The sequence below is a fragment of the Sceloporus occidentalis genome, unplaced genomic scaffold (assembly GCF_023333645.1).
Source record: "Sceloporus occidentalis isolate IW3139 unplaced genomic scaffold, rSceOcc1.0.p SCAF_8, whole genome shotgun sequence".
NCBI classification, from domain to species: Eukaryota; Metazoa; Chordata; class Lepidosauria; order Squamata; family Phrynosomatidae; genus Sceloporus; species Sceloporus occidentalis.
The window spans coordinates 13,427,372-13,451,415 of record NW_028316988.1 but is presented as its reverse complement, the minus strand read 5'-3'; the positions used below and the strand labels follow the sequence as shown (position 1 = coordinate 13,451,415).

At 48.1% G+C, this 24,044-nt stretch overlaps 3 protein-coding genes across 7 annotated transcripts in view; 2 read left to right on the top strand and 1 right to left on the bottom strand.

Annotated features, from left to right (window-relative positions):
• Window positions 1–9,734, bottom strand: part of LOC149307985 (cyclin-dependent kinase 9) — a 31,466-nt gene extending 21,732 nt beyond the window's left edge. For 2 of the 3 annotated variants that reach the window (XM_089534833.1, XM_089534835.1), the window contains exons 1-3: window positions 8,661–9,734; window positions 4,555–4,684; window positions 1,786–2,024 (exon numbers count right to left, since the gene is read on the bottom strand). The gene's annotated coding sequence lies outside the window, so the exon portion shown is untranslated. Of the gene's footprint in view, window positions 1–1,785; window positions 2,025–4,554; window positions 4,685–8,660 lie in introns of those variants that run through there. The other variant, XM_089534834.1, reaches the window with a different exon arrangement.
• Window positions 1–19,576, top strand: part of LOC149307984 (SH2 domain-containing protein 3C-like) — a 33,954-nt gene extending 14,378 nt beyond the window's left edge. For both annotated transcript variants that reach the window (XM_089534825.1, XM_089534827.1), the window contains 9 exons: window positions 10,364–10,492; window positions 11,455–11,903; window positions 12,478–12,602; window positions 13,146–13,720; window positions 15,613–15,728; window positions 16,006–16,177; window positions 16,379–16,490; window positions 16,837–17,043; window positions 17,910–19,576. In XM_089534825.1, coding sequence (XP_089390951.1) covers window positions 10,364–10,492; window positions 11,455–11,903; window positions 12,478–12,602; window positions 13,146–13,720; window positions 15,613–15,728; window positions 16,006–16,177; window positions 16,379–16,490; window positions 16,837–17,043; window positions 17,910–18,085 — 2,061 coding nt within the window. In that variant the 3' untranslated portion in view covers window positions 18,086–19,576. The remainder of the gene's footprint in view (window positions 1–10,363; window positions 10,493–11,454; window positions 11,904–12,477; window positions 12,603–13,145; window positions 13,721–15,612; window positions 15,729–16,005; window positions 16,178–16,378; window positions 16,491–16,836; window positions 17,044–17,909) is intronic.
• Window positions 19,577–20,238: 662 nt separating this feature from the next.
• LOC149307983 (torsin-2A-like) lies at window positions 20,239–24,040 on the top strand. 2 transcript variants are annotated; one of them, XM_089534836.1, is made up of 5 exons: window positions 20,239–21,012; window positions 21,401–21,666; window positions 22,103–22,278; window positions 22,503–22,630; window positions 22,875–24,040. In XM_089534836.1, exons 1-5 carry the CDS (start codon window positions 20,625–20,627, stop codon window positions 23,117–23,119), a joined length of 1,203 nt encoding a protein of 400 aa, XP_089390962.1. In that variant the 5' UTR covers window positions 20,239–20,624; the 3' UTR covers window positions 23,120–24,040. The 2 variants fall into 2 exon arrangements, with proteins under 2 accessions (XP_089390962.1, XP_089390963.1); XM_089534837.1 differs by lacking the exon at window positions 20,239–21,012 and adding an exon at window positions 21,184–21,248.
• The last annotated feature ends 4 nt before the right edge of the window (window positions 24,041–24,044 follow it).

Genomic DNA, 24,044 nt, shown 5'->3' with positions numbered 1-24,044 from the left:
TGCAGACATCAAGAGCAAGGAGGGCCATGGGGTGGGCACACAGCATCATGGATTTGCAGTACTATGGGGGGCACTGAGAGCTGAACAGGGGGAGGAGGATGATGGGGAGGGGGTGGGTTTGGAATTGAGGGGGGGCGGAATCAAGGATTCAAGGGGGTTACAAAGACACCCCCCCCAGTCCCTAGAGAAGGATGGATGAGTGGATGATGGATGGAGGGGGAGTTTGGGGAGGGGTCTCCCCCTCCCAGGCCCCGCCCCCAGGCCCCGCCCCCTTGCCAAGGGATGAGGTAATCCGGAGTGGAAGCTGGGCGTCAAAGCCGGCGCCGGCATCCCGAGCATCTTTCTCCTGCTGCTGCTCTTTGCCTTGGAGCCATGACGGAGCGGTGCAGCCTCTGGAGCGCCCTCTCGGCCGCCGCCTGCTGCTTCTACCGGGGCTCCTTCATGCAGGTCCAGGTGAGGACCCTTGGAGGGGCACCCCTGCCTCTCTCCTCCCTTCGCCTGCCTTCCTTCCACCTTTCTTAGGGGCACCAAGTTATTGGGGAAGGGTCTTCCTTCTTTGAGTTCCAGCAAGCCGGTTTTGAAAGGAAAAAAGGGGGGAACCTTTCCATCCTCTTTTAAGAGGTTGGCAAAGTCAACCCTCCACCCCTTCTCCAGTCTTTGTGGGAGGAGGAGGATGGAGGAGGATCCGCCAACCCCTCTCTTTTTAGGGGGCTACGTTGTGATCAGCCTCCCCTCCAGCAATCTTGAGGTTCAGGGGCTCAGTGAGGGGGATCTTTCGCCAGGAGGGGGTCCCCCCATCCCTATTTGGAGCCTCTCTTGTCTGAGATGGAGAGAGAGAGAGAGAGAGAAGGGTGGGATGGAGGACCACCTCCAGAAACTCTTTCAGTCCAGGAGGTGACAAAAACCCAGCTCCTATTCTGCTTTTGGGGTTCACTTTGTTGGGAAACCCCAGTGCCATCCCCAGGAACCCTCATGCTTTGCAGAAACAGCTCCCACCCCATGGCATTGCCCTCCTGGTCTCTCTCTTTCAGAGCATCCTTTGGACCCTGGGATGGGTACCACTCTCTTCACCTCTCCATTCCTAGAGACAGCCTTCCTCTGGTGTGTGTCTGTTTGTGTGTCTGTGTGTGTAGGTACACAATCCCACCTTGTTTAGAACTGTGACTCAGGGAAAGGGTTCAGCTTCCTTCCAATCCACCCCCAAAACCTCTGGCTTGGGGCCAGAGAGCCTCTTTGCTCCTGGTCTCTTGGTGCCCTTTAGCTCTGACCTTTCAGGAGGAAAAGTGGGGGCCAGGAGGGGAAGGGAAGTAGGTCGGAGGACAGGCCCCCGCTGGCTCCTCCGGTTTCTGGTGCAGTCCTTGCCCTCTTTGCTCTTATAGTTTCCTGTCCAGCAGGGGATTCCCTGGGGTTCCCTCCTCCTCCTCTACCCCTTAGGCGGCACTGTCAGAGAGGCTTAATCCCTCGGTTGTGTCTGGCACCGGGGCGTCTGGGTATGCAGCCCCAGGAAAAGGCCATCTGTGGGGCTACCTTGGAGTAGAAGGGCACAGTGCCCGGGTGCAAGAGGGCTCAGTTTGGGAGAGAATGGCACCTGCCTTGCTTGCTTGCAGGAGAGCCCTGGGCTGGGCAATAGAGTGGTTGGACCATGAAGCAGGGATGGAGAAAGGAGCCCATCCTTTAGAGGCCTTTCCTGGGGAAGAAGTGTGCCTCTATCTAAGATTCAGATTTATAACCCAAAAGGGGGAGGCATCGTGGCCCCCCCTCTTTTGTCCCCAGAGGCACCTGTACCTTGGAGGAACCCTCTGGGCTTCTTCAGGCTTTCCTTCTCCTGAGGACACCCTCCAAACGTACTTGATGCCTGGCCAGGTTCCTTCCCTCCTCCGCACTCCTCTCTCAAAGGGAATATGGATTACTTGAGCATGAGGTCATCTCATCTGGGATTGCTGATCCCATCGCTCACAGCCTTTCCTTGCAGGAGGATGGGCGAGTGGATACAAAGCTGGCTTGGCCTCAGGTCTTCTTAAGCCCTGCAACAAACAGCCCACAGCTCTGTTGGAAAGTCTTGTGGTTTGTTGAACATCCAGTTCACATTAGGAGGTTTATGCATGGCTTTTTTAGTCATGCGAGGGAAGTAAAGCCTCCCCATTCAGGGGCAGTGTATCTTTGAAGAATGGCGGTCAGAAGCAAATAGTAAGAGAAGGTGTTTGCCTTCGGGACTTGGCTACCAGCTTTCTAGATAGTCCATAAACTTAGGATATATGGGTTGAGACTAGTGACATGGTAATGTTCTTTGCATCTCTCTCTGGGGAGTTGTGGCAACCCCACACACACCTGAGCAAACAATGCGTCACCTGTCTTTCCTGCCCTATATAGGGACCAGAGGCATAAAAGCCCAAATTACAACCTGCTTCTTGCTAGGCATTAAAAACGCAGAAACAATACATAAGAGACAGTTTGTGTCATACAGCCACCCAGAATTTGATCCCAAAAGGCTGGCTGTCCCACTGGCCCCAAACCCTGACTGGAGTGCTTTGCATCTGGCTACAAACCCCTGAAGTGTGGGGCTGAAAGTACTTGGTTGCAACAGCTGTCCACTTCTTTGACTCCCTTGTAATGTCATTCTCACAATTATAACAGCCTAAAACACTTGTCCCTCCTGCTTTTTGCAGGGTAGGATGCCTTAATTCAAATCTGGTTGGCCTGAGTTGCTACAGGTCTCCTTTTTTCGGTGAAGTGTGCTGGGCATCCAAGAGGAGCTGCTTAACACAGTGCCACTGGGGCACATAGTTTAGTACTTCCAATTCTGACTGGCAGCAGCCGGTCTCTTGGGTTTTGGCTGGTGAGGAAGGCAAGGACTGAGCCCAAAACCTTCTGCATGCAGAAGATAGATTTGCATGCAAGCTAGGCCAGCTACCGCTTAAGGCAGTGGTTCTCAACCTTCCTAATGTTGTGACCCTTTAATCACCGTGTTGTGGTGACCCCCAACCATAAAATTATTTTCATTGCTACATGAAAATATGTGTTTTCCGATGGTCTTAGGCGACCCCTGTGAAAGGGTCATTCGACCCCCAAAGGGGTCCTGACCACAGGTTGGGAACCACTGGCTTAAGGGCTCAGGTTTTGTGTGTGTGTTTGTATGTGCCTTCCAGTCACCTGTCAAATTCTTTCAACCCCATGCATTTCATAGGGTTTTCTTAGGCAAAGAATTGAGAGGTGGTTTTGCCAGTTCCTTGTAGGCATTGGCAGTCTCCTTCCAAGGACTAACCAACACTGACCCTGCTTAGCTTCCAATATCAGGGGCCTCTAAATATAATTTTTTAAAAAATCAAATGTCATGGCTTATGTAACGGTTAGAATAATGTGCATTTTTGCAATGGCAGCGGGCTCATTTTGTTCTTTTCGTCGCCAGTGTTTTTAAACAGGTTTGAATTTTATGGATAATGGTACAGTATTTTTAACTTTTGCATGTGGCATATTTTAGCTATTTTGCTGTCGTTATGCAGATCTTCAAGGGCAGTGAATGGACTTTTAGGTTTTAAGTGCAGATTTTAAAGGGAGTTATCCAAGGTGCTGAAACTTATCCACAAAAAATAAGCTCAGCAACTTAGAGGCAGACAGGAAATAACATGTATTATTATTATTATTATTATTATTATTATTATTATTATTCTGTTTCAGGGTAAAACCCAAAGTGGTCCACTGACATGGAAGCCCCAGCTGCCCTTGCATTTGTGGCAATACCAATATGAGAGCTTTTAAACCTGAGGCATTTTAGGGCCTTGACATCTCTTAACTTAGCCCTGGGTTTCAACCATCGAACTCCATATTGGTACTGACCCAAACCTCAAAGAGCTCAGTAGCTCTGAGCCCCATGTTTTCCATTTGCATTTCCATGTTTCCTTGCATTCTTGTTTTACGTCAAGTACACTGCGGGGAAGACTATGTCTCTTTGATCCGAGGCAAAGCTTTGGAGCCTTACTCAATCCTCTTCTAGCCATACATGAGTTAAGAAAGGTGTGGTACGCCTTAGTTTGAAGTGTGGAGCTGGGCAGGCAGCGTACCTTTCCCATGACAGCTCAGTACCGCAATATTGCATCTCACCATGCCCGCCTTGCTTCCTCCTGCATTCACCCCAACTCCTTGGCTCACCCTCTGTCTGGGTCTTTCGAACCCGGCACACGTGCCGGCTGAACTCCGCATGAATGACCGACGGACTGGGGCTTTTCCAGCTGACAGCAGCATCCTTCCTCCTCCCCGCCAATGGTAGCACACCCAGCCCTTGAAGCAATGACATCATTGGCAGCCAATGGCAGCCCAGCAGAGGGATGCAGCATTGGGAGTGAGATCAGGGAGGGATGGAGAGGTGGAGGTACATGCTGTATACACTCTCACACCCCCACACCTGTCTGCGCCAAGGGGTGGCAGAGGTGGAAAACCCGGCACTGCTATTGCACTCTGCAACTTCAGGTGAAGCTACCCTGATCACGTTTGTGTTAGCGCTACATCCGCCCATCTCTGTCTCTCTTCATCTAAAAAGAATAAATCTGGAATACCAACCTGGCAGCATCTGCCGGCACAGTAACTCCTTCACTTCTAGATCTGATGCTCCTTTGCAAAAGAGGACCTTACACCTTCTTGTTTTGGTTTTCCAGAGTCCCAGAGATGATCCTTTGGCTCCTAATTGTTTCTCAGGAAACAAAGAATCTTTATTATTTATTTATTTAATCAGTAAAATTCAAAATCTATATATCTTGACTGAATGGGAGGAGGGTCCAGATCAACATTCCTTGCTTTGTGCCACCCAGCATCCCCAGCCGGCAGGGTGACCAGATGCTCTCCTTTTCCCAGTGTCTTAGGATAGCCCTTGCAGGGGAAGAGACAGGGAGGGAAAACTAACAATCTCTGTCTGGAAGCAAGATGGGGGATATGTCGCCCCTTCCTTGGCTTCAAGGTTTCCATGTTCAAACTGCTTTGCTAGATTTGGTTGCTGAGATCCCTTTTGTTCCTTGGCCTTAACTCCGCCAAGGTCACCCTTCCTCCTGTCTCAGCCCCTGACTCTCAGCCCCTCCAGCCCCCCTTGTTACTCTCCACAGGGGTCCCTGGCAGAGGCAAAGGAAGAATGCAGGCAACGTCTCAAGCGCATGGTCACCCAGAGAGAGACACAGCTGCACTGAATGGGAAGCAGGAGGCAAAATGTGGCTTCCCACAACCCAGATACATTCTGACATTCGGTCTGTGACACATGTCAGCATCAATCCGGTGTGGTTAAATGGGCTCAAAAACCCATCTATTAAAAAAATGAACCCATTTGGTTCATCTGGCAGCAGGTATTATTCCTGTCTTTCCTGAAGATGGCTCAGAACTGAACCAGGGACCCTCTGGATACAAAAACAGGGCTTTGATCACTGTGATGCCACTCCCTGGGGGTCTTTTTGTTAATGCACATGCACCTCTTTGACTGCAGCATGAGCATTAAGGAGGCTGTGGCCTATACTTTCCCCCACCGGTGCTGGCATGGCTGGTTTGAACATAACGCAAGATCAACTGTGTGTCTTCCTCTCTTCCCACTAAAATATATTTAACCAAAAGGAAACACACCTTTCTTGGGAGAAACCTAGAGAGATAGACTGCTGCAGAGGAAATGAAGCAATTCCTCCACCAGGCACAAGGGTGAATTTTAACCGGGGCAAGCAAAAATATGGCACTGGGGCTGCATCTGGAACAAAAAGGATGGACTGAGTCAGAAAGCGGTAGGCTCCCCTTCTTTGGATCTATTTAAACAGAGCTTGGATGGGTATCTTTCAAGGATGCTGTAATGTGCATTCCTGCACAGCAAGAGGTTGGAATAGATGGTATTCCTTCCAAGAATACCTATTTTTTTCAAAACCAGAACTGGATTTCCAGGCACTTGTACTATGGTTTGGTTTTAATCTTATGGCTTTTTTTTGCAGTCCACATGGCCCCAGGGAGGAAAAAATGGCCCCTACATCTGCTGCAGCTGCCCACCCTTGCCTTAAATATTGATTCCTGGGATATTCAGGTACCAGAAGGCACTTTTCTGCATCTATGAAATGCCTAAGAGAACACAGTATCCCTCCACTCCATTACTTCTGACCCATTTTGTAAAATCTTGATGTCTCAGCTCTCTGCCCCATACTTCTATCAGACCCAAGGGGCCGTGGCTTATAAAATCAAGGTATAAAAATATTGTGGGTGCCCCCTATCCACAAAGCGCACCATCTGCCCCCACAGTCCTCATTCTCCCAGTGAAAAGTTAGCCTTGAGAAGGGTGGTGGGCAATTGTTCTTTCTGCCTTTGGAGCATTTGCTGCTTCCACAGAAAGGGGGAAAGGGAAAGGATGGGGTTGCCTTGGCAACGGCATCTGCTCCGGCCCAGCCACCCCTGGGGAAGGCCGAAAGGCAAGAGAGCTGGACCAGGGTGCTTGCCATTCATTTTTAATCAGGGTTCAAGGAGGCATTTGTTAGTGATGGAGGGAGGCAGGGATGAGGACTGAACCAGAGCCCCTCTTGCAGCTTAAAGGCTGGCCTGTGCTTTTCTAGGGCCATAATAAAGGTCTATTCCATTCTAAAGGCTGGCCATGCAAAGGACTGGGATCTGAGACATGACTCTTAAGTGTACACAGTCCTAATTTGCGCGGCGGGTCCCCTGAGGCATTCCTCAATCTCTGTATGAACTCTCTTGTCATATGTAATGTGTGTGAAGGGGAGAGGACTCTATTTAGCTCCCCTCCAGCCCTAGGAGAAGCTAGGCCCATGATTGAGATGTTAAGAGACCTTCTCAAGCAGAGACCCCAAAGTAACACAGATCCCCTGCCTGAGGCTTTTGCAAAGATGATCTTCTTTGGGGAAGCGTTTCAAGAAATCTTAGCGGAGAGTGAGAGAAACAGGGTCAAGGCTGATTTTTTAATTAAGGCTGGATTCATCTAACATTATATTTGTGCTTTTAATAAGTGCTCCTTCTGTATGTGTTTATGCTGCTCTTACTGGATGTTTTAATGTGCGATGGGTTCTGTCTTTGTCGAGCAGCTTGGGAGGTTAGGGATGTAGGGACACAAAAAGTCAAATCCAGAACAAACAGCCTTGGAAGTTACTCTGCCACTTATTTCCATTTCGGATGTACATCACCCCCTTGATTTTAGGTCCAGAACAATCCATTTTGTCTTAAAATTTAGGGCCTTGTGTCTTAAAATTCAACACTGCAAGAATCGGCCCTCATGAAGACTCTCATGATTTACCCACATTCATGCTTAAGGCATTAAGTGCCTTATTCCAGCCTTCCCTAATCCAATGCAAGGCCCCAAAAGTCTTGGACTACAGCTCTCATCATTCTAACCAGTGGCTGTGGTAATGAATATTGCAGTCCGACCCACCAGGGACGACACTGGGGAAGGCTGTCTTATAGTTCAATGCTATATGAACTGAACAACTTCAAAGATGGCAATTTGGAACCTCTGTCCAGGGAATAACACAGAGAAAAATGTCATGATAAGTCAGAATAGTCCATTGACAGCAACTTTCCAGGGGTTCAGACTGGAGTCTTTCCAAGTAGTGTGTGAAGATGGCAGGGATCCAACCTGGGCCCTTTCCCCTGCCAACCACATATCTCAGTTTGAGCTGTTGTCTGCCAGCTAAAAGTGAACAAAAGTTCCAGTCCTCATGGTTCTGAACTGAACAAAATCACAAAAAGCGATCTCAGAGAGCCAGACCCACTGGGTGATATAGCCTCTTGCTGCCAACACTGGCAGGAAGCAGCCCTTCTGAGTTTGAGAAAGAGGTATTTTCTTGGATTTGCTGGACCTGCTGCCCTTTGAGGGCATAGTGCCAGTTCTAACCCTGACCACTGCCACCTTTCCCTTTTCTCTGCCACCCTTAGATAGCAGAGCATCCGCCTTCGGCCCCTGCTGCCGCTTTCCATTTCGACTCAGTACAGCCAAGACATTACATCATGAGCCTGCCTTTCCCTTAGGGAGCGGAAATGGGCGGTGGGGAAGGGGAGCAGGAGGAATGGAGAGGGTGGGTCTGTATGTTTAAGGCTCAGGTGCGAGGACATTAGCTCTACCCCCCATCCTCACTCATCTGTATGCAGAAGACTCCCTGTTTAAATCTGTCATTATTATTCATTACACCAGCAGGCTTGACACACACAGCAGCGGGGGTTAACTCTTTTGTGGAAGACGTTTCCGCCTGGCTACGCCAGTCTGTCACCAACATTTTGGGATGGGGTGAGGTGAGGTGTGGGGGGCAAGGAATGGGTGGCTACCTACCAATTGCAATGTTCCTATTTGGATTTTCCTAACCGCTGTTATGCACAGGTGCACGCAACCAAGCAAACAATACCTTTCTCTTTGGGATCCCCTGGCTTAACCAGGCTGAGAAGTAGAAACCTTGTGAAACCAAAAAAAGAAAATGGAAAAGAATGCAGTCATTGTTAAATCCCTACAGGGAGCAGGGGATTAGGAGGGCAAGCCATGAAAAAGGGAAGGGGAAACGGTAAGGTGTAGGCTAGATCTGCCATGATTAGTACAAGCACGCAGGCTTAATCTCTTTGGAAGCTGTAGTGCTTTGGGAGAGATTCGGCTATCTTGTAAAAGAGGGCAGAGGTGGCAAGGGTACTTAACCAATTTGGACTCACGTGGTACATACCAGGTGTCCTTAAAATCAAGCGCAAGGCCTCTCACTCTTGCTCTCTCGGAGTGTGAAACCACTGGACTGAGATGGTGAAGCCAAAGGAGGAAAAGAGCAGATGATACTCAGTTGCACAGCTGACCTTCTGAACATGAAGCAGCATTGAGGGCACAATCTGGAAATAGAGAGCATTGGGTCAGGAACATCAGGAACAAACTCTTCTAGAACATGGCCACATAGCCCAAAAACCGCACAAAAACTATGGATGCCGGCTATGAAAGCCTTTGACTTCAGAACACTGAGTTATACTGTAGCTTGAACCCAGGGGCAAAAGTATTGTTCCTGAGCCCACACCCTGTTGCTTCTGCGGAGTTTGCATCACCATCTCCCTTGTCTTCTGACAGACTAAAATAACCCACTGATGTCAGACTCTGTGATGGAGAAGGAGAAGGAAGCTGCTGCTTCTTCTTTTTTCTTTTCTTTTTTTGTCCCAAAGGAGAACTTAAGGTTTCGCACGGGTGTCCCCATTGGGAGGAGGCAGCAAAAACAGGCAGCAGGAGCAGAGGAGAGCTCACTCATGCGCACCCACCACTGTGCATGGCCTCAGAGTTGGGCAGCCAAGCTGTTCTGTCAACGGAGCCTCTGTCACTGACAGGCCGCTCACAGTGGAAGCTGCTTCACAGCTCATGTTAGCTGACAGGTCTCTTTATCCTTGGCTGAGTTCCCAGGGAGCGGCAATGCTAGCACAGCCAGAGGTAGAGACAGCACTTGGGGATGGTTCGAATCATAGAGTTGAAAGAAACCCACAGGACCATCCAGTCCAATCCCCTTCTGCCATGCAGGAACTCACAACCAAAGCACTCCCGAGAGATGGCCATCCAGCCTCTGTTTAAAAACCTCCAAAGAAGGAGACTTCACCACACTCCAAGGAAGCCATTTCCACTATCAAACAACTTTTACTGTCAGGACGTTCTTCCTAATGTTTAGCTGGAATCTCTTTTCCTATAGCTTGCATCCATTGCTCCAGATCCAGCAGAAAACAAGCTTGTTCCATCCTCAATATGACACCCCTTCAAATACTTAAACAGGGCTGTCTTAACTGTCTCTTCTCCAGGCTAAACATACCCAGCTCCCTAAGTCTCTCCTCAGAGGGCTTCATGGTTGCCATACTGAGTTGGTTCCGTCCATCCGTCCATCTGAAACATCATCATTGTACCCGAGTCACCAACCTCAATGGGTTTTGGCTGGCAATTTTCGTACATGTTTTATGATTTTTAAAAAAATGTCAATACTAAGATTCCAAAGAGCCTAGAATTACATCCAATGGACAAGTGTTCTCTTCTTTTAAAACAAAGAACCAGCAATTCAGCTTCTTACCTCATCTACTCTGTCTATATGCTGCAAAGTATATTGTCTGTAAAAATGGTTTCTGCTGTTTTCTCCTCGCGTTGGGAGACAAATGAGTATTTTAAGCAGTTTGCACCCGGTATTTGAACATCCCACAATGTTCAGGAAAATCTTTGCGCAAAAAGACATTTTTTTCCAATAAAATGTGTGTTTTTGTGTGAAAAAATGCATTTTTGGCACCAAAATAAATCTCATGATTTCCTTGCACAATCTCCTTGGGGCTTTTCCCTTCCAGCCTGACCAGAGAGGGACCAGGTGGTAGCATCGGATGTAATCTCTTCTCTCCTCTCTCTTGATTTTCCACTTCTCTGCAGTTCTCCAAGGAGAAGTACATCCTCGATTCATCCCCAGAGAAGCTTCACAAGGAACTGGAAGAAGAGCTGAAACTCAGCAGCACCGATCTCCGGAGCCACGCCTGGTACCACGGGCGCATCCCACGAGAGGTGAGGAACCGCTGGGAAAACCTCTGGCCCTTTAGCCCTTACATGATGCTAAGCTGTGACTATACTACAGTGAGCAAAAGGGTGAGCTCCTTTGGCATCTGCCAGAGAGAGGGAAGGAACTGGCAGATTTCTGAATCCAAACCTCTGGTTTCAGCCTTTCAGAATAGAAGAAGGACAGCAGACTAAGAGGCAGTCACACAGGTCTCTTGGTCTTCTTCACTTATAACAAGAGGCATAGATCCTGTACTGGAGTTGTGTGGCATACATCTCTACATCCAGAGTTATGCACTAGTTGTGCTACGCAACCTTTGTGTTGCATGGCTCCTGTGTGCAACAGATTGCCCAGTCTCATGCACAGTGGCATCACAAGTGCACAACACTATCTCATTCTTGAAATGAATGCAGATCTCCTGCGTTAGACAAAAAATGTCCAGCCGCTTCAGTCAGGGAATGTACACATGCACCTGACACCAGTTGTTGTATTCTCTATGAAGTATAGTCACGATTTCTTCATTTGATTTATTCAAGAAGGGATGCCAAGGCGGGTGGCCATGCTGACTGGAAGTGATGGGAGTTGTAGTCCTATGCATCTGAAGGGCTTCCTATAGACAGCTGGAAGGTGACAGTTAACCAGGGCTGAATATTATCATTTAGTGCCACTTTATTTCCCTGCTTTTAACTTCTGAAAGAGACATTACATGCATTTAACATATCACCTAAAACATATCTTCATCCTCAATTGGTACAGTTTTAGTTAGCCGTAATTCTCTGAACATGCTCAGAGGCACTGTCTGATTTCCATCTCAGCCATGGTGTTTTCATAGCTGTGGGCTTGCTGTGACAGCTGGGTTAAAACTGAATCCAAGCCACTTCTCTCAGCAAGTAAGGCCCGACTCAGGTTCTTTCAAAGCGGGCCTAAAAATTAATAATCTTCTTTCCTTTCACCTATGTGGACTTTTCAGGTTTCTGAGAGTCTAGTGCAGAGAAATGGGGACTTTTTGATCCGCGACTCCCTTACCAGCCTGGGGGATTATGTGCTCACGTGCCGCTGGCGGAACGAAGCCCTCCACTTCAAGATCAACAAGGTGATGGTCAAGTCCAGTGAAGGCCGCACTCACATCCAGTACCTCTTTGAGCAGGAAAGCTTTGACAATGTCCCGGCCTTGGTGCGCTTCTATGTGGGCAACCGCAAGCCAGTCTCGGAGCAGAGCGGGGCCATCTTCTACTGCCCCATCAACCGTACCTTCCCCCTGCGCTATTTGGAGGCCAGCTATGGACTTGCCAATGGGAAGCACAGCAGCTCACACAGCCACAACAACCAGAAAGGGGGACACATCAAACGGAGGAGCATCACCATGACGGACGGACTGACTGCCGACAAGATCATCAGGGGCGAGGGCTGCCCAACCAGGTAATCAGAGGTGTACTGGGGGGATGGAGACTTTGAGGAACTCAGGACCTATCTGGGAACAGGGGGCTTCAAAAAAGAACCTTGATGTCTTAGAAATGGGTTCAGGGATATAGGAACTAAGGATAAGGATATCAGTGGCTCCTGGTCATGATGGTGATCCATAACCTCAGCTGCAGAGAGACAGGGTACATCTCAGTCTCCGTTGCTTGCAAGCCCAACAGGAGAGTATTGTTGCCGATGCCCTGTTTGTGGGTTTCCCACTGGGGCAACTGGTTGGCCAGTGAAGGAGGAAAAGCATCAGGAAGGCCTTCAGGCTGATGCAGTGTGGCTCTTCTTATGTTCTTATAGCTCAAGTACACAGCTGAAGGAAGAGAAAGAGTGTGCAATAGATCAACCTGGTTATGTAGATCTTCTGCCTTCCTGTAAAAGTGGATTTTTCAGGATCACTGAATGTACCTTTGTCAAGCCTTTGAGGTGTCACAAGATGCTTTTTTGGTATACCTCTGGGTACCAATCTTTTGCACAGTCCTTTGTTACTTGAGTAATGTGGGCCTCTCTCTGCTTCCCTGTTCAGCGTCTCCTTACCACATCACCGGGACATCATTCGGAACTGTGCGGTCAGCGTGGATCAAATTCAAGACCTCCACTCCTCAATGTCTCCCATCTCTGAGACTCCCGCAACTCCAGCCTACAGCACTGGTAGGAAGGACTCAACTCTATCGAGTCAAGCTACTGCTTAAAACGCTTTTTAAAAAATTTCTTCAAGTATTGGAAACTCTCCAGTTTTTAATAGTGCAAGTTGTTTGAGGTGTTGTTTGCATGTTGTCTTCTGTTTAAGTTTTGTAAACTGCCTTGAAATCTCTTAATCAAAGGCAATCAACAGATGCGCTAAATAAATAAGAGAGAGGAAGAGAAATAAAAGAAATAAGAAGTGGCACATAAATGTTGTTCCTTGTGGTATTAGCTTAGGTTTTGACATGGTGGAGGAAACATCCCAGTATGACAAATGCTCTCTTGTTCATTCTTAAGCATCATCATTCATGTGTCATCCACATAACATGGGAATCTACTCACCCTCTCCATATAGATTTGGGGCCATCTGCAAAATAAAGGCCCATTTAGCTATTTTACGGCAAAGACCTGCAGTTTGACTAGAAAATTCACAAAGTGACTTTGTTGCTCCTTGGCCTGAAACATTACTAGTCTTTATGATAACAAAATTGTTTCTGTTTTTCTTGGCAGTTTCTCGGCTAAAACCCCATGGGGGTCAGGCCAGCAACGGCGCAGCCCCATCGTCCCCAGTCATCAGGCGTTCCAGCGAGCCCCAACTGTGCCAAGGGAACGGGAGCAAAGGCGACCCCTCCGACAGCAGCCGCTCGACCCCGTCCCACGGATACTCCCAGGCGTCTCCCTCTCCCTCGGTCAGCAGTTACAGCGACCCGGACACAGGACATTACTGCCAGCTCCACCCGCCCTCCCCAGTTCAGTGGGACAGGCCCCCGGCGGCAGATGGCAAACCAGCGTCTGCCAAAAGCTACGTTGAGAGGCTAAAGGGAGACGAGACCCAACGAGGCCTTGGACTGAATGGCTCCGAGGCCGAGGCTGGACCCCGGAGAAGGCCAGATCAGGACGCTGCGGGCTTTGTGGTCCCTGTAGTGGAAAGGACCTCTTCTTTCAACCCAGCCGTCTTCCACTCCCTCCTCATCCCCCTGGAAAACAAGCCCTTGGAAATGGCAGTACTGAAAAAGGTTAAGGAACTCCTGGCCGAAGTCGACGCCAAAACTCTTGCCAAACATATCACCCAAGTGGATTGCCTGGTACGAAACATTGGGGGAGGCGCTTGGGGAAACAAGTGTTGAGGACTTCAACACTCAGAATGCCAGCTTGGAAATATTACTGTTTTGGATTGAAACTCCCAGAATCCCCCAGGTAGCATGGCCAATGTGGGCTGGCATGCTATTATTGGCATATGCAGGTGCAAGTCAACCTTATGCCTGCCTATGACTTTTTTAGTCAATGTAGAGGTTGGTATACACTCCCTCCTTCCTAGGTGCTGTAGAATTGCTGCAGCCATTTTGTAGAAGGATTGGAGAAGTGTCTGGCTATGTCCCTGTAGTCACATGCAAAGCAATCATGCCTTAGAATGCTTCTTCTTTGGAGGTCTTCAAATGGAGGTTGGATGAGCGTCTTTCAGGCCTGCTGTAATTGTGTATTCCTTCACGGTTTGCGGTCCCTTCCAATTCTAAGATTCCACATGCCGAGACTTCCAGAAGACCCAAATGGATGTTGTAACTGTTTTACATTTGGCTATGGGGAGCTCCAGAGGGTGCAGTGGCTCAGTGGTTAAGATGCTGACTCTGAGGATTGCAAGATCATCAGTTTGAGGCCCAAGTGTCGCGTGGTGGAGTGAGCTCCTGTCACTAGTCCCAGCTTCTGCCAACCTAGCAGTTTGAAAGCTTGTAAAAGTGCAAGTAGATAAATAGGTAGCACTTTGGTGGGAAGGTAACAATGTTCCATGCACCTCCACTGACCATATGACCACAGAGTTGTCTTTGATAACGCTGGTTCCCTCGCCTTAGTAACAGAGATGAGCACTACCATCTACAGTCGGACATGACATGACAGCCTTGTCAAAGGGAAAACCTTTGCCTACCTTTATAGGGAGCTCCCTGCTCCACCAGGCATGGAATAGCTCCACAAGAGTCCAGGGGTCAGTGAATGACCAGCTGTAACTACGCTGAGTCATACAAAAGGCTGGTCTCTGTGGGTTTCATTACAAAAAGTTAACAGGAAGACCATGACATGGATGAGAGCCATGCCGAGGTCTCCCCGCAATCTGTGACAGGCCCCCTTTCTGCTCCCCACCATAATTCAAAAACAGGTCCATAGGAAATGGGTACTTACCATTAGTAGCTGAAGCCTTATTTTGAATACTTGCTAAGCCAGGTGGCTCTCTCCAGGCAGGATACTGTGTCTCTGCTGGGACACTGGTCTTCCCTCCTCGTCCCCTGCCTTCCCTGTTAGTACCAAATGTTGGCAAGCAGGCCGAAAGAGGCAGAGAAGCTGCATGTTGCAGAGGCGTCCCCAGAGTCACTCTGTCCTTGGCTGTTCTGGAACAGGCGCTTATCTGCTTCCCCCAGATTGAAGCCGGCGTTTGTTTTCGGAGGGGAGAGGATTTAGCTGGGCCCATCTGCAAACACTGTGCGCAGCTGCTGAACCTGCCAGGACAGAAGGAAATCTAGGAAACAAGTGACTCTCCATGATCATGTCCAAATCCACAACTTGGTGGCTCCTTTAGAGGTGTTAAAGGACTCTGGAGAACAAACATGAGCAACTGCCACCTCCCTGGAAAAGGCTGGCCTTTTCCAGATGTTTTAGCTACCCCTACCTGGAAACCAGCCAGAATAGAAGAGAACTGGTTTAACATAGCTGATGCAAGAAATGATGCAAGGGAACATAAGGCAGGTCAATCACATAGATGATGTACTGGAGAAGCAACATGCACCCATTTTACACTGTGCAACTACTGTTTTGATCACATTTTTCTCAGTGTATTTTTTCTAATCTCGATGGGATTCACTCCATAAGCCCCCTGAAATGGGTGGGAAAACAGATTTAGCATTAACGGTACTCCAGATTTCCTCTCTGAGGTCTCCCCTCAGCCCCATCGGAAGAGTGGGATTAAACCACTTCCCTCTCTTTGTTGCAGGTTGCTAGGATACTGGGTGTTACCAAGGAGACGCAGAGGCTCATGGGAGTCAGCTCCGGGATGGAGCTGCTCACCCTGCCCCACGGACATCAACTCCGGATGGATCTGCTGGAAAGGTAAAATGCGAGGGAGAGAACAAGTGGCTGAGAGTGGATGCGTCATCAGGTGCTGTACTTTCCCTTGGAAAGATTTGCCGTCTTTATAGAACGCATGAGATTCGGCATACAATTTAACATTCTGAGAGCCTAAGTTCTCCACTGTATGTTCAAAGAGTTGTGTTTCTAGCCCTTAGGGCTGGAACTCTACAGTTGAAAGGGCTAAGTTACTGGGGAATTATACACCACTTTGGCTTCTGTGATTAGCTTTCTCACTTTCCTTCTTCGTCTCCTTCAGGTTTCATACAATGACCATCATGATCGCGGTGGATATTCTGGGCTGCACAGGGAGCATGGAGGAGCGGGCCTCCCTTCTCCACAAGACCATCCAACTGGCCGCTGAGCTGAAGAGTACCATGGGCAACATGTTCAGTTTTGCTGCTGTCATGAATGCACTGGAAATGACCCAGGTACATATGGATAGCCTCTCCCATAATGTGTTCGGTTTGGTCTACGTTCTCTGCCACAAAATCTATTCTTGTGTATCCACCGTTGTTCCCTCAGCGCACTGGAAGACAAGAGTGCATTGAAAGAAGAGCTTTGGATGTTCCCAAAAGCAATGTCAAAAGCATGGCCCTCGTAGCTCATCCCTTTTTCCTCTTGAATTCCAGATCTCACGGCTGGAGCAGACATGGATGGTCCTGCGCCAACGCCATACGGAGGGCGCCATCCTCTACGAGAAGAAACTAAAGCCTTTCCTGAAGAGCTTGAACGAAGGCAATGGTAAGTTTGGGAGCAGGTTGCCTGATGTGACAGAAGTTGTCTAATTCAGTTGCTTCCATAGAAAGGGATACAAGTGGTACCAACCAGAAATTATTGTGCAGCTGTCTTTTCCTTCTTCGTTCTGGTAAGAACATTTGGATTTCAATAATTAAAAAAAGGAGAAGCAGTGGGAGAAAATGGAACTGAAGACAGCCTTATCTAGGCCAGATATTTCAAACATAAGTGAAGGTTTGTGGCGTCTGCCTGCTCTCCCAACTATAGCTAGTCAAAAGGAGTCAGTACTAGGCAAGCTGGCCCCAATGGCAACCCAGCTCCTTATACCAACTCTTTCTTTTTGTCTTCCCAGAAGGGCCTCCGCTGTCCAATACTACCTTCCCTCACATCGTGCCTCTCATCACCCTCCTGGAGCGAGACACGGCCCTTCCAGACAATCCGGAGCCCTGGGAAAACTTGGACAACAGCGTGGAGGTAGTCATGGCTCACTTGGAAGCAGCACGGATGGTGGCCCATCACGGAGGACTGTACCACACCAACGCGGAAATGAAGCTGCAGGGTAAGGACGGATTCTCCAGCCAGATCCACTTCCACTGAGAGATAGGTCTGTCTATGCAGAACTTCAAAGAAGCAGGAAAAGGTTAAGGAGGCTGTGAGGGATGAGGGCACTCCCACTGAAGTTATTTGTGGTTAAACTACAAAACACCCAAAGCACAACAAAAATACAGCTGCTGCTTGTATAATGACTTCTCAAGTCGTGTCGAAAAACACCATCACCATTGCAGAGATATTGCACTTCAAGGAACTACAGGGCTTTAGGCTTAGATTCACCTAGTAGCTCGACAAGGAATGTTTTACAAAAAGTGGACAGCATGCGTTATGATGAATGCCTTCGCCACAAAAACAGAATACCTTCTGAATAAATAAAACCAACAGCCCATTATGTTGTTGTTGTTAACTTGAGTTGATCCCAACTCATGGCAACCCGATGGATGGGACATCTCCAAAATCCCCTGCCTTCCATTGCTCTGCTCAGTCCCTGCAAATCCATACCCATGAGCTCCATGACTGAGTCTATCCATCTAGCTTGTGGTCTTCCTCTCTTTCTACTACTTTCCACCTTTCCTTGTGTTATTGTGTTTTGTAATGAGTCCTGCCTTCTCATGATGTGGCCGAAGTACAACAGCCTCCATTTGGTCATTTTGTCTTCCAAGGAGATTTCAGGCCCCATCTGTTCAAGAACCCCCTTTGTTTGTCTTCTTGGCCATCCATTATAACCAATTGTAGCATCACTTTCACTATCTTTTATGCTGCCTCGGCCTCTTTCTCTCCGCAGTAAGATATTTCAAAAGCCTGAACCAGTCTTGCTGGGCAGCCTTTCCAAGTGTTTATTCACCCCATTGCTCTTGTTTCCTCCTGCTGCAGGTTTCCAGCCCCAACCGGAGCTCCTGGAGGTCTTCCACACTGAGTTCCAGCTGCGCCTTTTGTGGGGCAGCCGGGGGGCCGAGAGCAGCCAGAGTGAGCGCTATGAGAGGTTCAACAAGGTCCTCACCGCACTCTCCCACAAACTGGAGCCCTCCGTGCGCTCGAGCGAACTGTAGCCCCACAACACAAACTTGTGAACTAAACCAGCAAGGGAAGCGCGGGCCACAGCAAACTGCCGGCGCCTTTCGGGACGTTGCTTTTGGAGTGGAATGGAGCCCGAGGCTGACAAGGAGAATTTCCCATGTCGCCGCTTCTGTCTGTGCAAAGGTGGCTAAGAACGAAGGAGCCGAGCCAGAAGATGGACAGAATAAAGAGACTTTTTCTTACAGCATGAGATACTGACAATCAATGTAAACCGTAGGATGGGTTGGCTTTCCTCCTGGCAAGGCTCCTCCTCGCTAGCACCATCTTTGCAAGCATTATACAGCGATGCATTGCTGAGATGGCTTGGGTAGCTACCCTTTCTTGGGCAACCGCATCCCAGTTCCATAGCATGGTGCAAAAACTCCCCATCGATGTAACAACAAGTTTGTTCAGATCTGGGCATAACCAACCTTGAGGCCTCACATCTGCATTCTAGACAAATTGTCTCCATTTGCTGTCTTGTTGATAGGCATCATCTGCACAGCCAATCTCTTATTGTTATTGTTGTGTGCCTTCAAGTCGTTTTGTAAGGCGGACCTATCCTGGGGTTTTCTTGGCAAGATTTGTTCAGCGTTTGCCATTGCCTTCCCCTGACCCAGTGGGTTTCATGGCCAAACTGGGAATCAAACCCTGGTCTCCAAACCCTGGCCTCCAGAGACCGAGTCCAACACTTTATTTGTCCTCCATCATTAAACATAGAAAAGTGTGTTTCCACATGGATGGCTCTCAGTGCTGCCAAAAAACATCCCAGTACATTGTATATTCCTTTTTCACGCCTTAATGGCACGACGATTACACAATAAAAGCCTTATGGCGAAGCATTCGCATCCAGTAATTCCTGCTATGAATGTTTCGGGTCAAAAGGAGCTGAGTTCACACGTTCTTCATTGACACAACCTCAGGTGCTTTGAATCCAAGACGGTCGACATGCTCTTTGCCAAATCACATTCTCTTTGCCTAGCTGAAGGGCCTAATTTATATCTAACAGGAGCATATATAGCTGTCACTTCCCCACATCCGCCCCACAACTTCCCCAAAGCTTTAGGCAAAAACAACTAGCAATGCAGCCTCCCTACATTGAGCATCATTTGCAATGTGTCCTTAGATCCTGCAAAACATGCCTCTCTCCTCCAGGGCTGGATCTATGCCCAGAACCCATCATCCCCATCTTTGCATTCGCAAAAATAAATACTTGATCTTCCCAAAGTTGTCTTTTCACTTGGTTCTGCTTCTCCTTCAGGTCGATTGGTTTCTTGTTTTGAGCCTATTCTGCTTGTAAATAAAACTACTGAAGTGTGTATATAGAAGTATGTATTCACATATACATGTGTATATATAAATATACATATGCACACATGTACTCAAAAGGGAATTCTTTGTAAATGAGGACCTCATTCTTCTTCTTTTGTGTGTAAATTAATGTACATAGACCATGGAGTGTCTTTTCTTGATTACGGCATACAATAAAAAACACTTTTATGCTTTTTTTCTTCAAAAAGGTGCTTTTCTGTGCTAATACACAGGGCTATACAATTATGGGTAGTTTCTCGTCTCTCGAAAATGGTCTCCATAGATTTGATCTCCATCAATATCTGGACAAACTAGTGGGAACTAAAGAGATTTAACCTCTGTATTTTGGATCGTTATATCGTCCCATTTATATTGCATTCCCTCAGTTTTATTTTTCCTTTGAAAAGTTTGACTCCTGTTTCTTATTCATTGCCTTGACTGCATTTTCTCTTTCCGTCTTAACTTCTCATTGCTTTTCTCCATTCGTCTCAACTTTTCCCTTTCAAGTTATTTATTTTAACCATCTCTATTCTTCTTCCATTGGCTTTCCTTTCAGACTACTTTGTTTTCCTTTCTTTCTTGATTCAGCCTTTTCCCCTACATTTCCTTCCCTCTTAAGTGTTTCCTCATTCATTCCTCCTCAGCTTTCTTCTCTTTCCTTTTTATTTTCCTTTCAAAGCTCTCACTATTGCCTTCCTTTTTCTAAATCACTTTTCTTCCTCAGTTTCTTAATCCTTTTCTTACTTAAACCCATCTCCTTCAGTGTGTTTTCTTTCATCCTTTAACACTTCCCCTGACAGTATTGTCTTGTCTTTTAACACAGCAATCCCCAAACTCTGGTCCTCTAAGTGTTTTGGGTTTCAACGCCCAGAAGGACCAAAGTTTGGGAACCACTGTTTTAACATTTCCCCTCACATTTCTCCTTCATAGTATATTCTCCTTTTGTTTGTTGAGTGTCTTCAAGTAGTTTTTGTCTTCTATCATGGAGTCTTCCTGGAGGTTTGTCATTGCCTTCCCTTGAGGCTGAGAGAATGTGATATTTCCCCTCATTTTCATTTCAAGCTTTCCCTTTAGTTATTCTCCCTTGCTCTTATTTCCATTATGGGAGGGATATATTATTTATTTATAGGAGGATATACTATTTATTTCCCCATAAATCCTTTTTACAGAAGCTTTTTTCCTCCCTTTTTATTTCAGTGACTCTTTTTCCCCTCAAAAAACATGTTCTCAATCTCCACAGCCCTTATTTCACAAACTGAGATGTCTTTCCCGCCTAAACCCAAGCCACGCCCCCTCAGCCAACCTCGGCTCACGCCCCGCCCCCTCGGAGAAAGAACTTTGGAGTTTCAAGCAGCCGCGCGCGGTGCACGCTGGGAGCCCTGCCGGCCTCGCCGCCGCTTTTCCTGGAGGGTCGCGCGCCGGGAGTTCGTTCCAAAGGCAAAGAGAGAGATGGCAAGGGGCGGGGCTCGGCTCGCGTTGCCTAGGCAACTCCTGCTGCTGCTGCTGCCTGTGCTGGGGCTGGTGAGCGCGAGCGCCCCCTGGGGACTGGGCGCCTGGCGCTGCAGTTTCTCGTCCTCCTGCGAGTGCGACTTTCGGCCGGAGCTCAGCGGTGAGCGCGAGGGAGGGGGCAGGTCACGTGGTACAGAGGAGGTGGAAAGGCTCCTTGGAGTCACGAGTTCGAGTCCCGCTTTCGGCTATTTGAACCTTAATAATAATAATAATAGTAGTAGTAATAATGGTGATGATGATGTTTATATCGTTCTTAATAGAAGGTTCTAATTGTTTTACATTGGGATGTTTTTATCTTGGATCCCTTTCTGGGGGGAAAGGCAACATAGAAATTAAGTAAATAGATAAAATAAATTATTATTATAATTAATAATAATAATAATCCCCCCTGGGTCCCTTTCTGGGACAAAGGCAGCACAGGAAATTAATAAACAGATATAATAATAATAATAATGATAATGATAATAATCTGCGCTTCCTCCTCCCAGGCCTGGAGTGCGCCTTGTCGGTCCACCTGTTTGGCCAGCCCTTGGCCAGAGAGCTCCTGGTGCGCGGCCTGAGGGCCTTCGTGGAGGACGCCGACCCCGCGAAGCCCCTGGTGATGTCCTTCCACGGCTGGACCGGCACCGGAAAGACCTACGCCAGCGCCCTGGCCGTGCGCCACCTCCTCCGCGAAGGACTGCGCAGCCCCTTCGTCCACCGCTTCTCCCCCACGGTCCACTTCCCTCACGCCGAGCGGACAGAGCAGTACAAGGTTGGCCAAAGGCGCCGCGGCCTCCTCCACCGTCGCCATCGCCACCTTTTCACCTCCTAATAAATACGGGCACACGTTCATAAACATTTGGAGGCTTTGGGTAGCGCTGGTACGGCCGGACGCAGCTGCGGCTTCATCGTCTTTATTATGGGAGACAGAGTGGACCCTTGGTATCCATTTGGGTTTGGTTCCAGGACCCCTTGTGGATCCCAAAATCTGTGAATGCTCAAGTCCCACTAAGTACAATGGATTATTGCATAGTGAAATGGTGCCCCTTATATAAAATGTCTGCTCATATTCGCAACACTTAATTCTTTAACTGTGACAATTTATCTGGAAACCATGCTTGGTCCCCTATTTTGCCATTTGTTCACCTGCTTTTTCCCCTTCTTAAGACTCCTCTGTAAACAAATTCTTTTCCGTGTCTTTTCCCCAGAAAGACCTGAAGAGCTGGATCCAAGGGAACTTAACCCTCTGCAGCCGGTCGGTGTTCCTCTTTGACGAAATGGATAAGATGCCGCCGGGTCTGATCGACGCGATCGTCCCGTTCCTGGGGCCTTCGTGGGTCGTGTTTGGCACCAACTACAGAAAAGCTATCTTCATTTTCATTAGGTAAAAACGCACGAAGCAGCAGCCACAGACCTTGCAGGGGATTCTTCCGCAAAGGAGGATTCGACTGGAGCGCTTAGGCGCAAGTCCAGCCGGATTCACTGGGGCTGACTTCCAAACAGGTGGGAACTTGAAGCAAGTAACAAAGCCCTTACAACTGGTTTGCCACACAAGGCACTGGCATGCATCCCTTTGATATCTAATGTTCTGTCTTTTTTCTCTGGTAGTAATGCTGGAGGGGAGCAGATTAACCGGATGGCGCTGGACCTGTGGTGGGCCCGCAAAGACCGCGAGGAGATCGACCTGAAAGACCTGGAAAAGTCCATCTTGGAAGCTGCCTTTGAAAACCCCCAAAGTGAGTACCCTTATAAAAGTGGGTATACTCAAGGAGATGGAGTGTTTCAGCCCTGTCTCCTCTTTCTGCATTCATTCTCCTCACACAGAAAGCACTCTTCTGAAAAGGAGAGCCTTCTCTTCACATGGAAGCTGTCCACAAGATCCCAAATTCCCAGCCCTTGGATCACATAGAGAACCTCTGTGTTCAGCACAGGATCTCCTTCGTAAATGCTCCTTCCGTTTGTCCCTCTCTCCTCTTGCAGATGGGTTTTGGAAGTCCGGGATAATTGAGCAAGGCCTCATCGACCTCCTGGTGCCTTTCCTGCCTCTGAAGCAGCACCACGTCAAGCAATGCGTGGCCAATGAACTGGCCAGCCAAGGCCTCCGGACGCATCCGGACGTCGTCCAAGCTGTCGCCGACAGCCTCCCTTATTTCCCAGAAGAAGAGAAAGTGTTCTCATCCACAGGCTGCAAAATGGTGGCATCGCGGATTCCCTACTACCTCTGACTCCTCTGCTGACATTTCCCTCCCAAGTCCAACTGTTTGCTGACAATGCTTCAGGAGTCTCTTTTGGCTCACAAAAATGGAGGCCTTTCTGTGTGTGAGAGTTTTAAAACTTCAGCGTAGAGATGGACTTTCCATTTGCCCCGATTCAGGAGCAAGGAAGAGGCATTCTGCTTACACTTTGCCCTGGACTCTTTCGTTCAAAGGAGGAAATGCTATCTAGGATGCTTTTATAACACTAGTCTATAGCCTTTTTAAAACAGTGGCAGCTATCATGCCCGCTTTCCTTAACATGACATTCAGATGCCTTAATGTGAACTAATCGACTTCATTTTCTTCAGGCTCTTCTTACCTCTCGTTCCTTAAAGAACATTTTAAAACACACTGTGATTTTGCTATCAATATGCTGGAAGGCGAACTCAGGCTGGACTCTGCAGTTTGAACCTAAGCCTGATACAACTCTGGAGGTTTTATTTCTTTCTTCTGTTGAAATCTAGTAGTACTCAAAGGTGTTTCAAGAGCTGCCCCTTTTCAATGCAAGTAAGGAAAATCAGGCTCTCTGTGCCTTCGATACAAAACTGGTCCTGGAAAAACCTCTTCTGCAGACCCTTTTCTTGCACAAGGAAAATGGGTTGCCATCATCTTGAAGTGCCCAAGAAACCCACTGGCAAAGGAAGGTGCTAAGTGCAACTGTTCTGATGGTTCTCTCTGTAGTAGGTTAGTGGTACAAGCTACAGCTACTTCTGATTGCAGAGCTTGAGTAGAAGAGAAAGTGTCCTCCATTTGAAGGTATTTCCCCCAGACATGGCCAGTTACTTGTGGAAAGGCAAGGTAAGAAACCTCCCCTGTAAGCATTGTCACCTGTTCCAAAAATCCTTAGGGGTAAATACTGCTAAGAACAATCTGTGAATGAGAACCTATTTCGTTG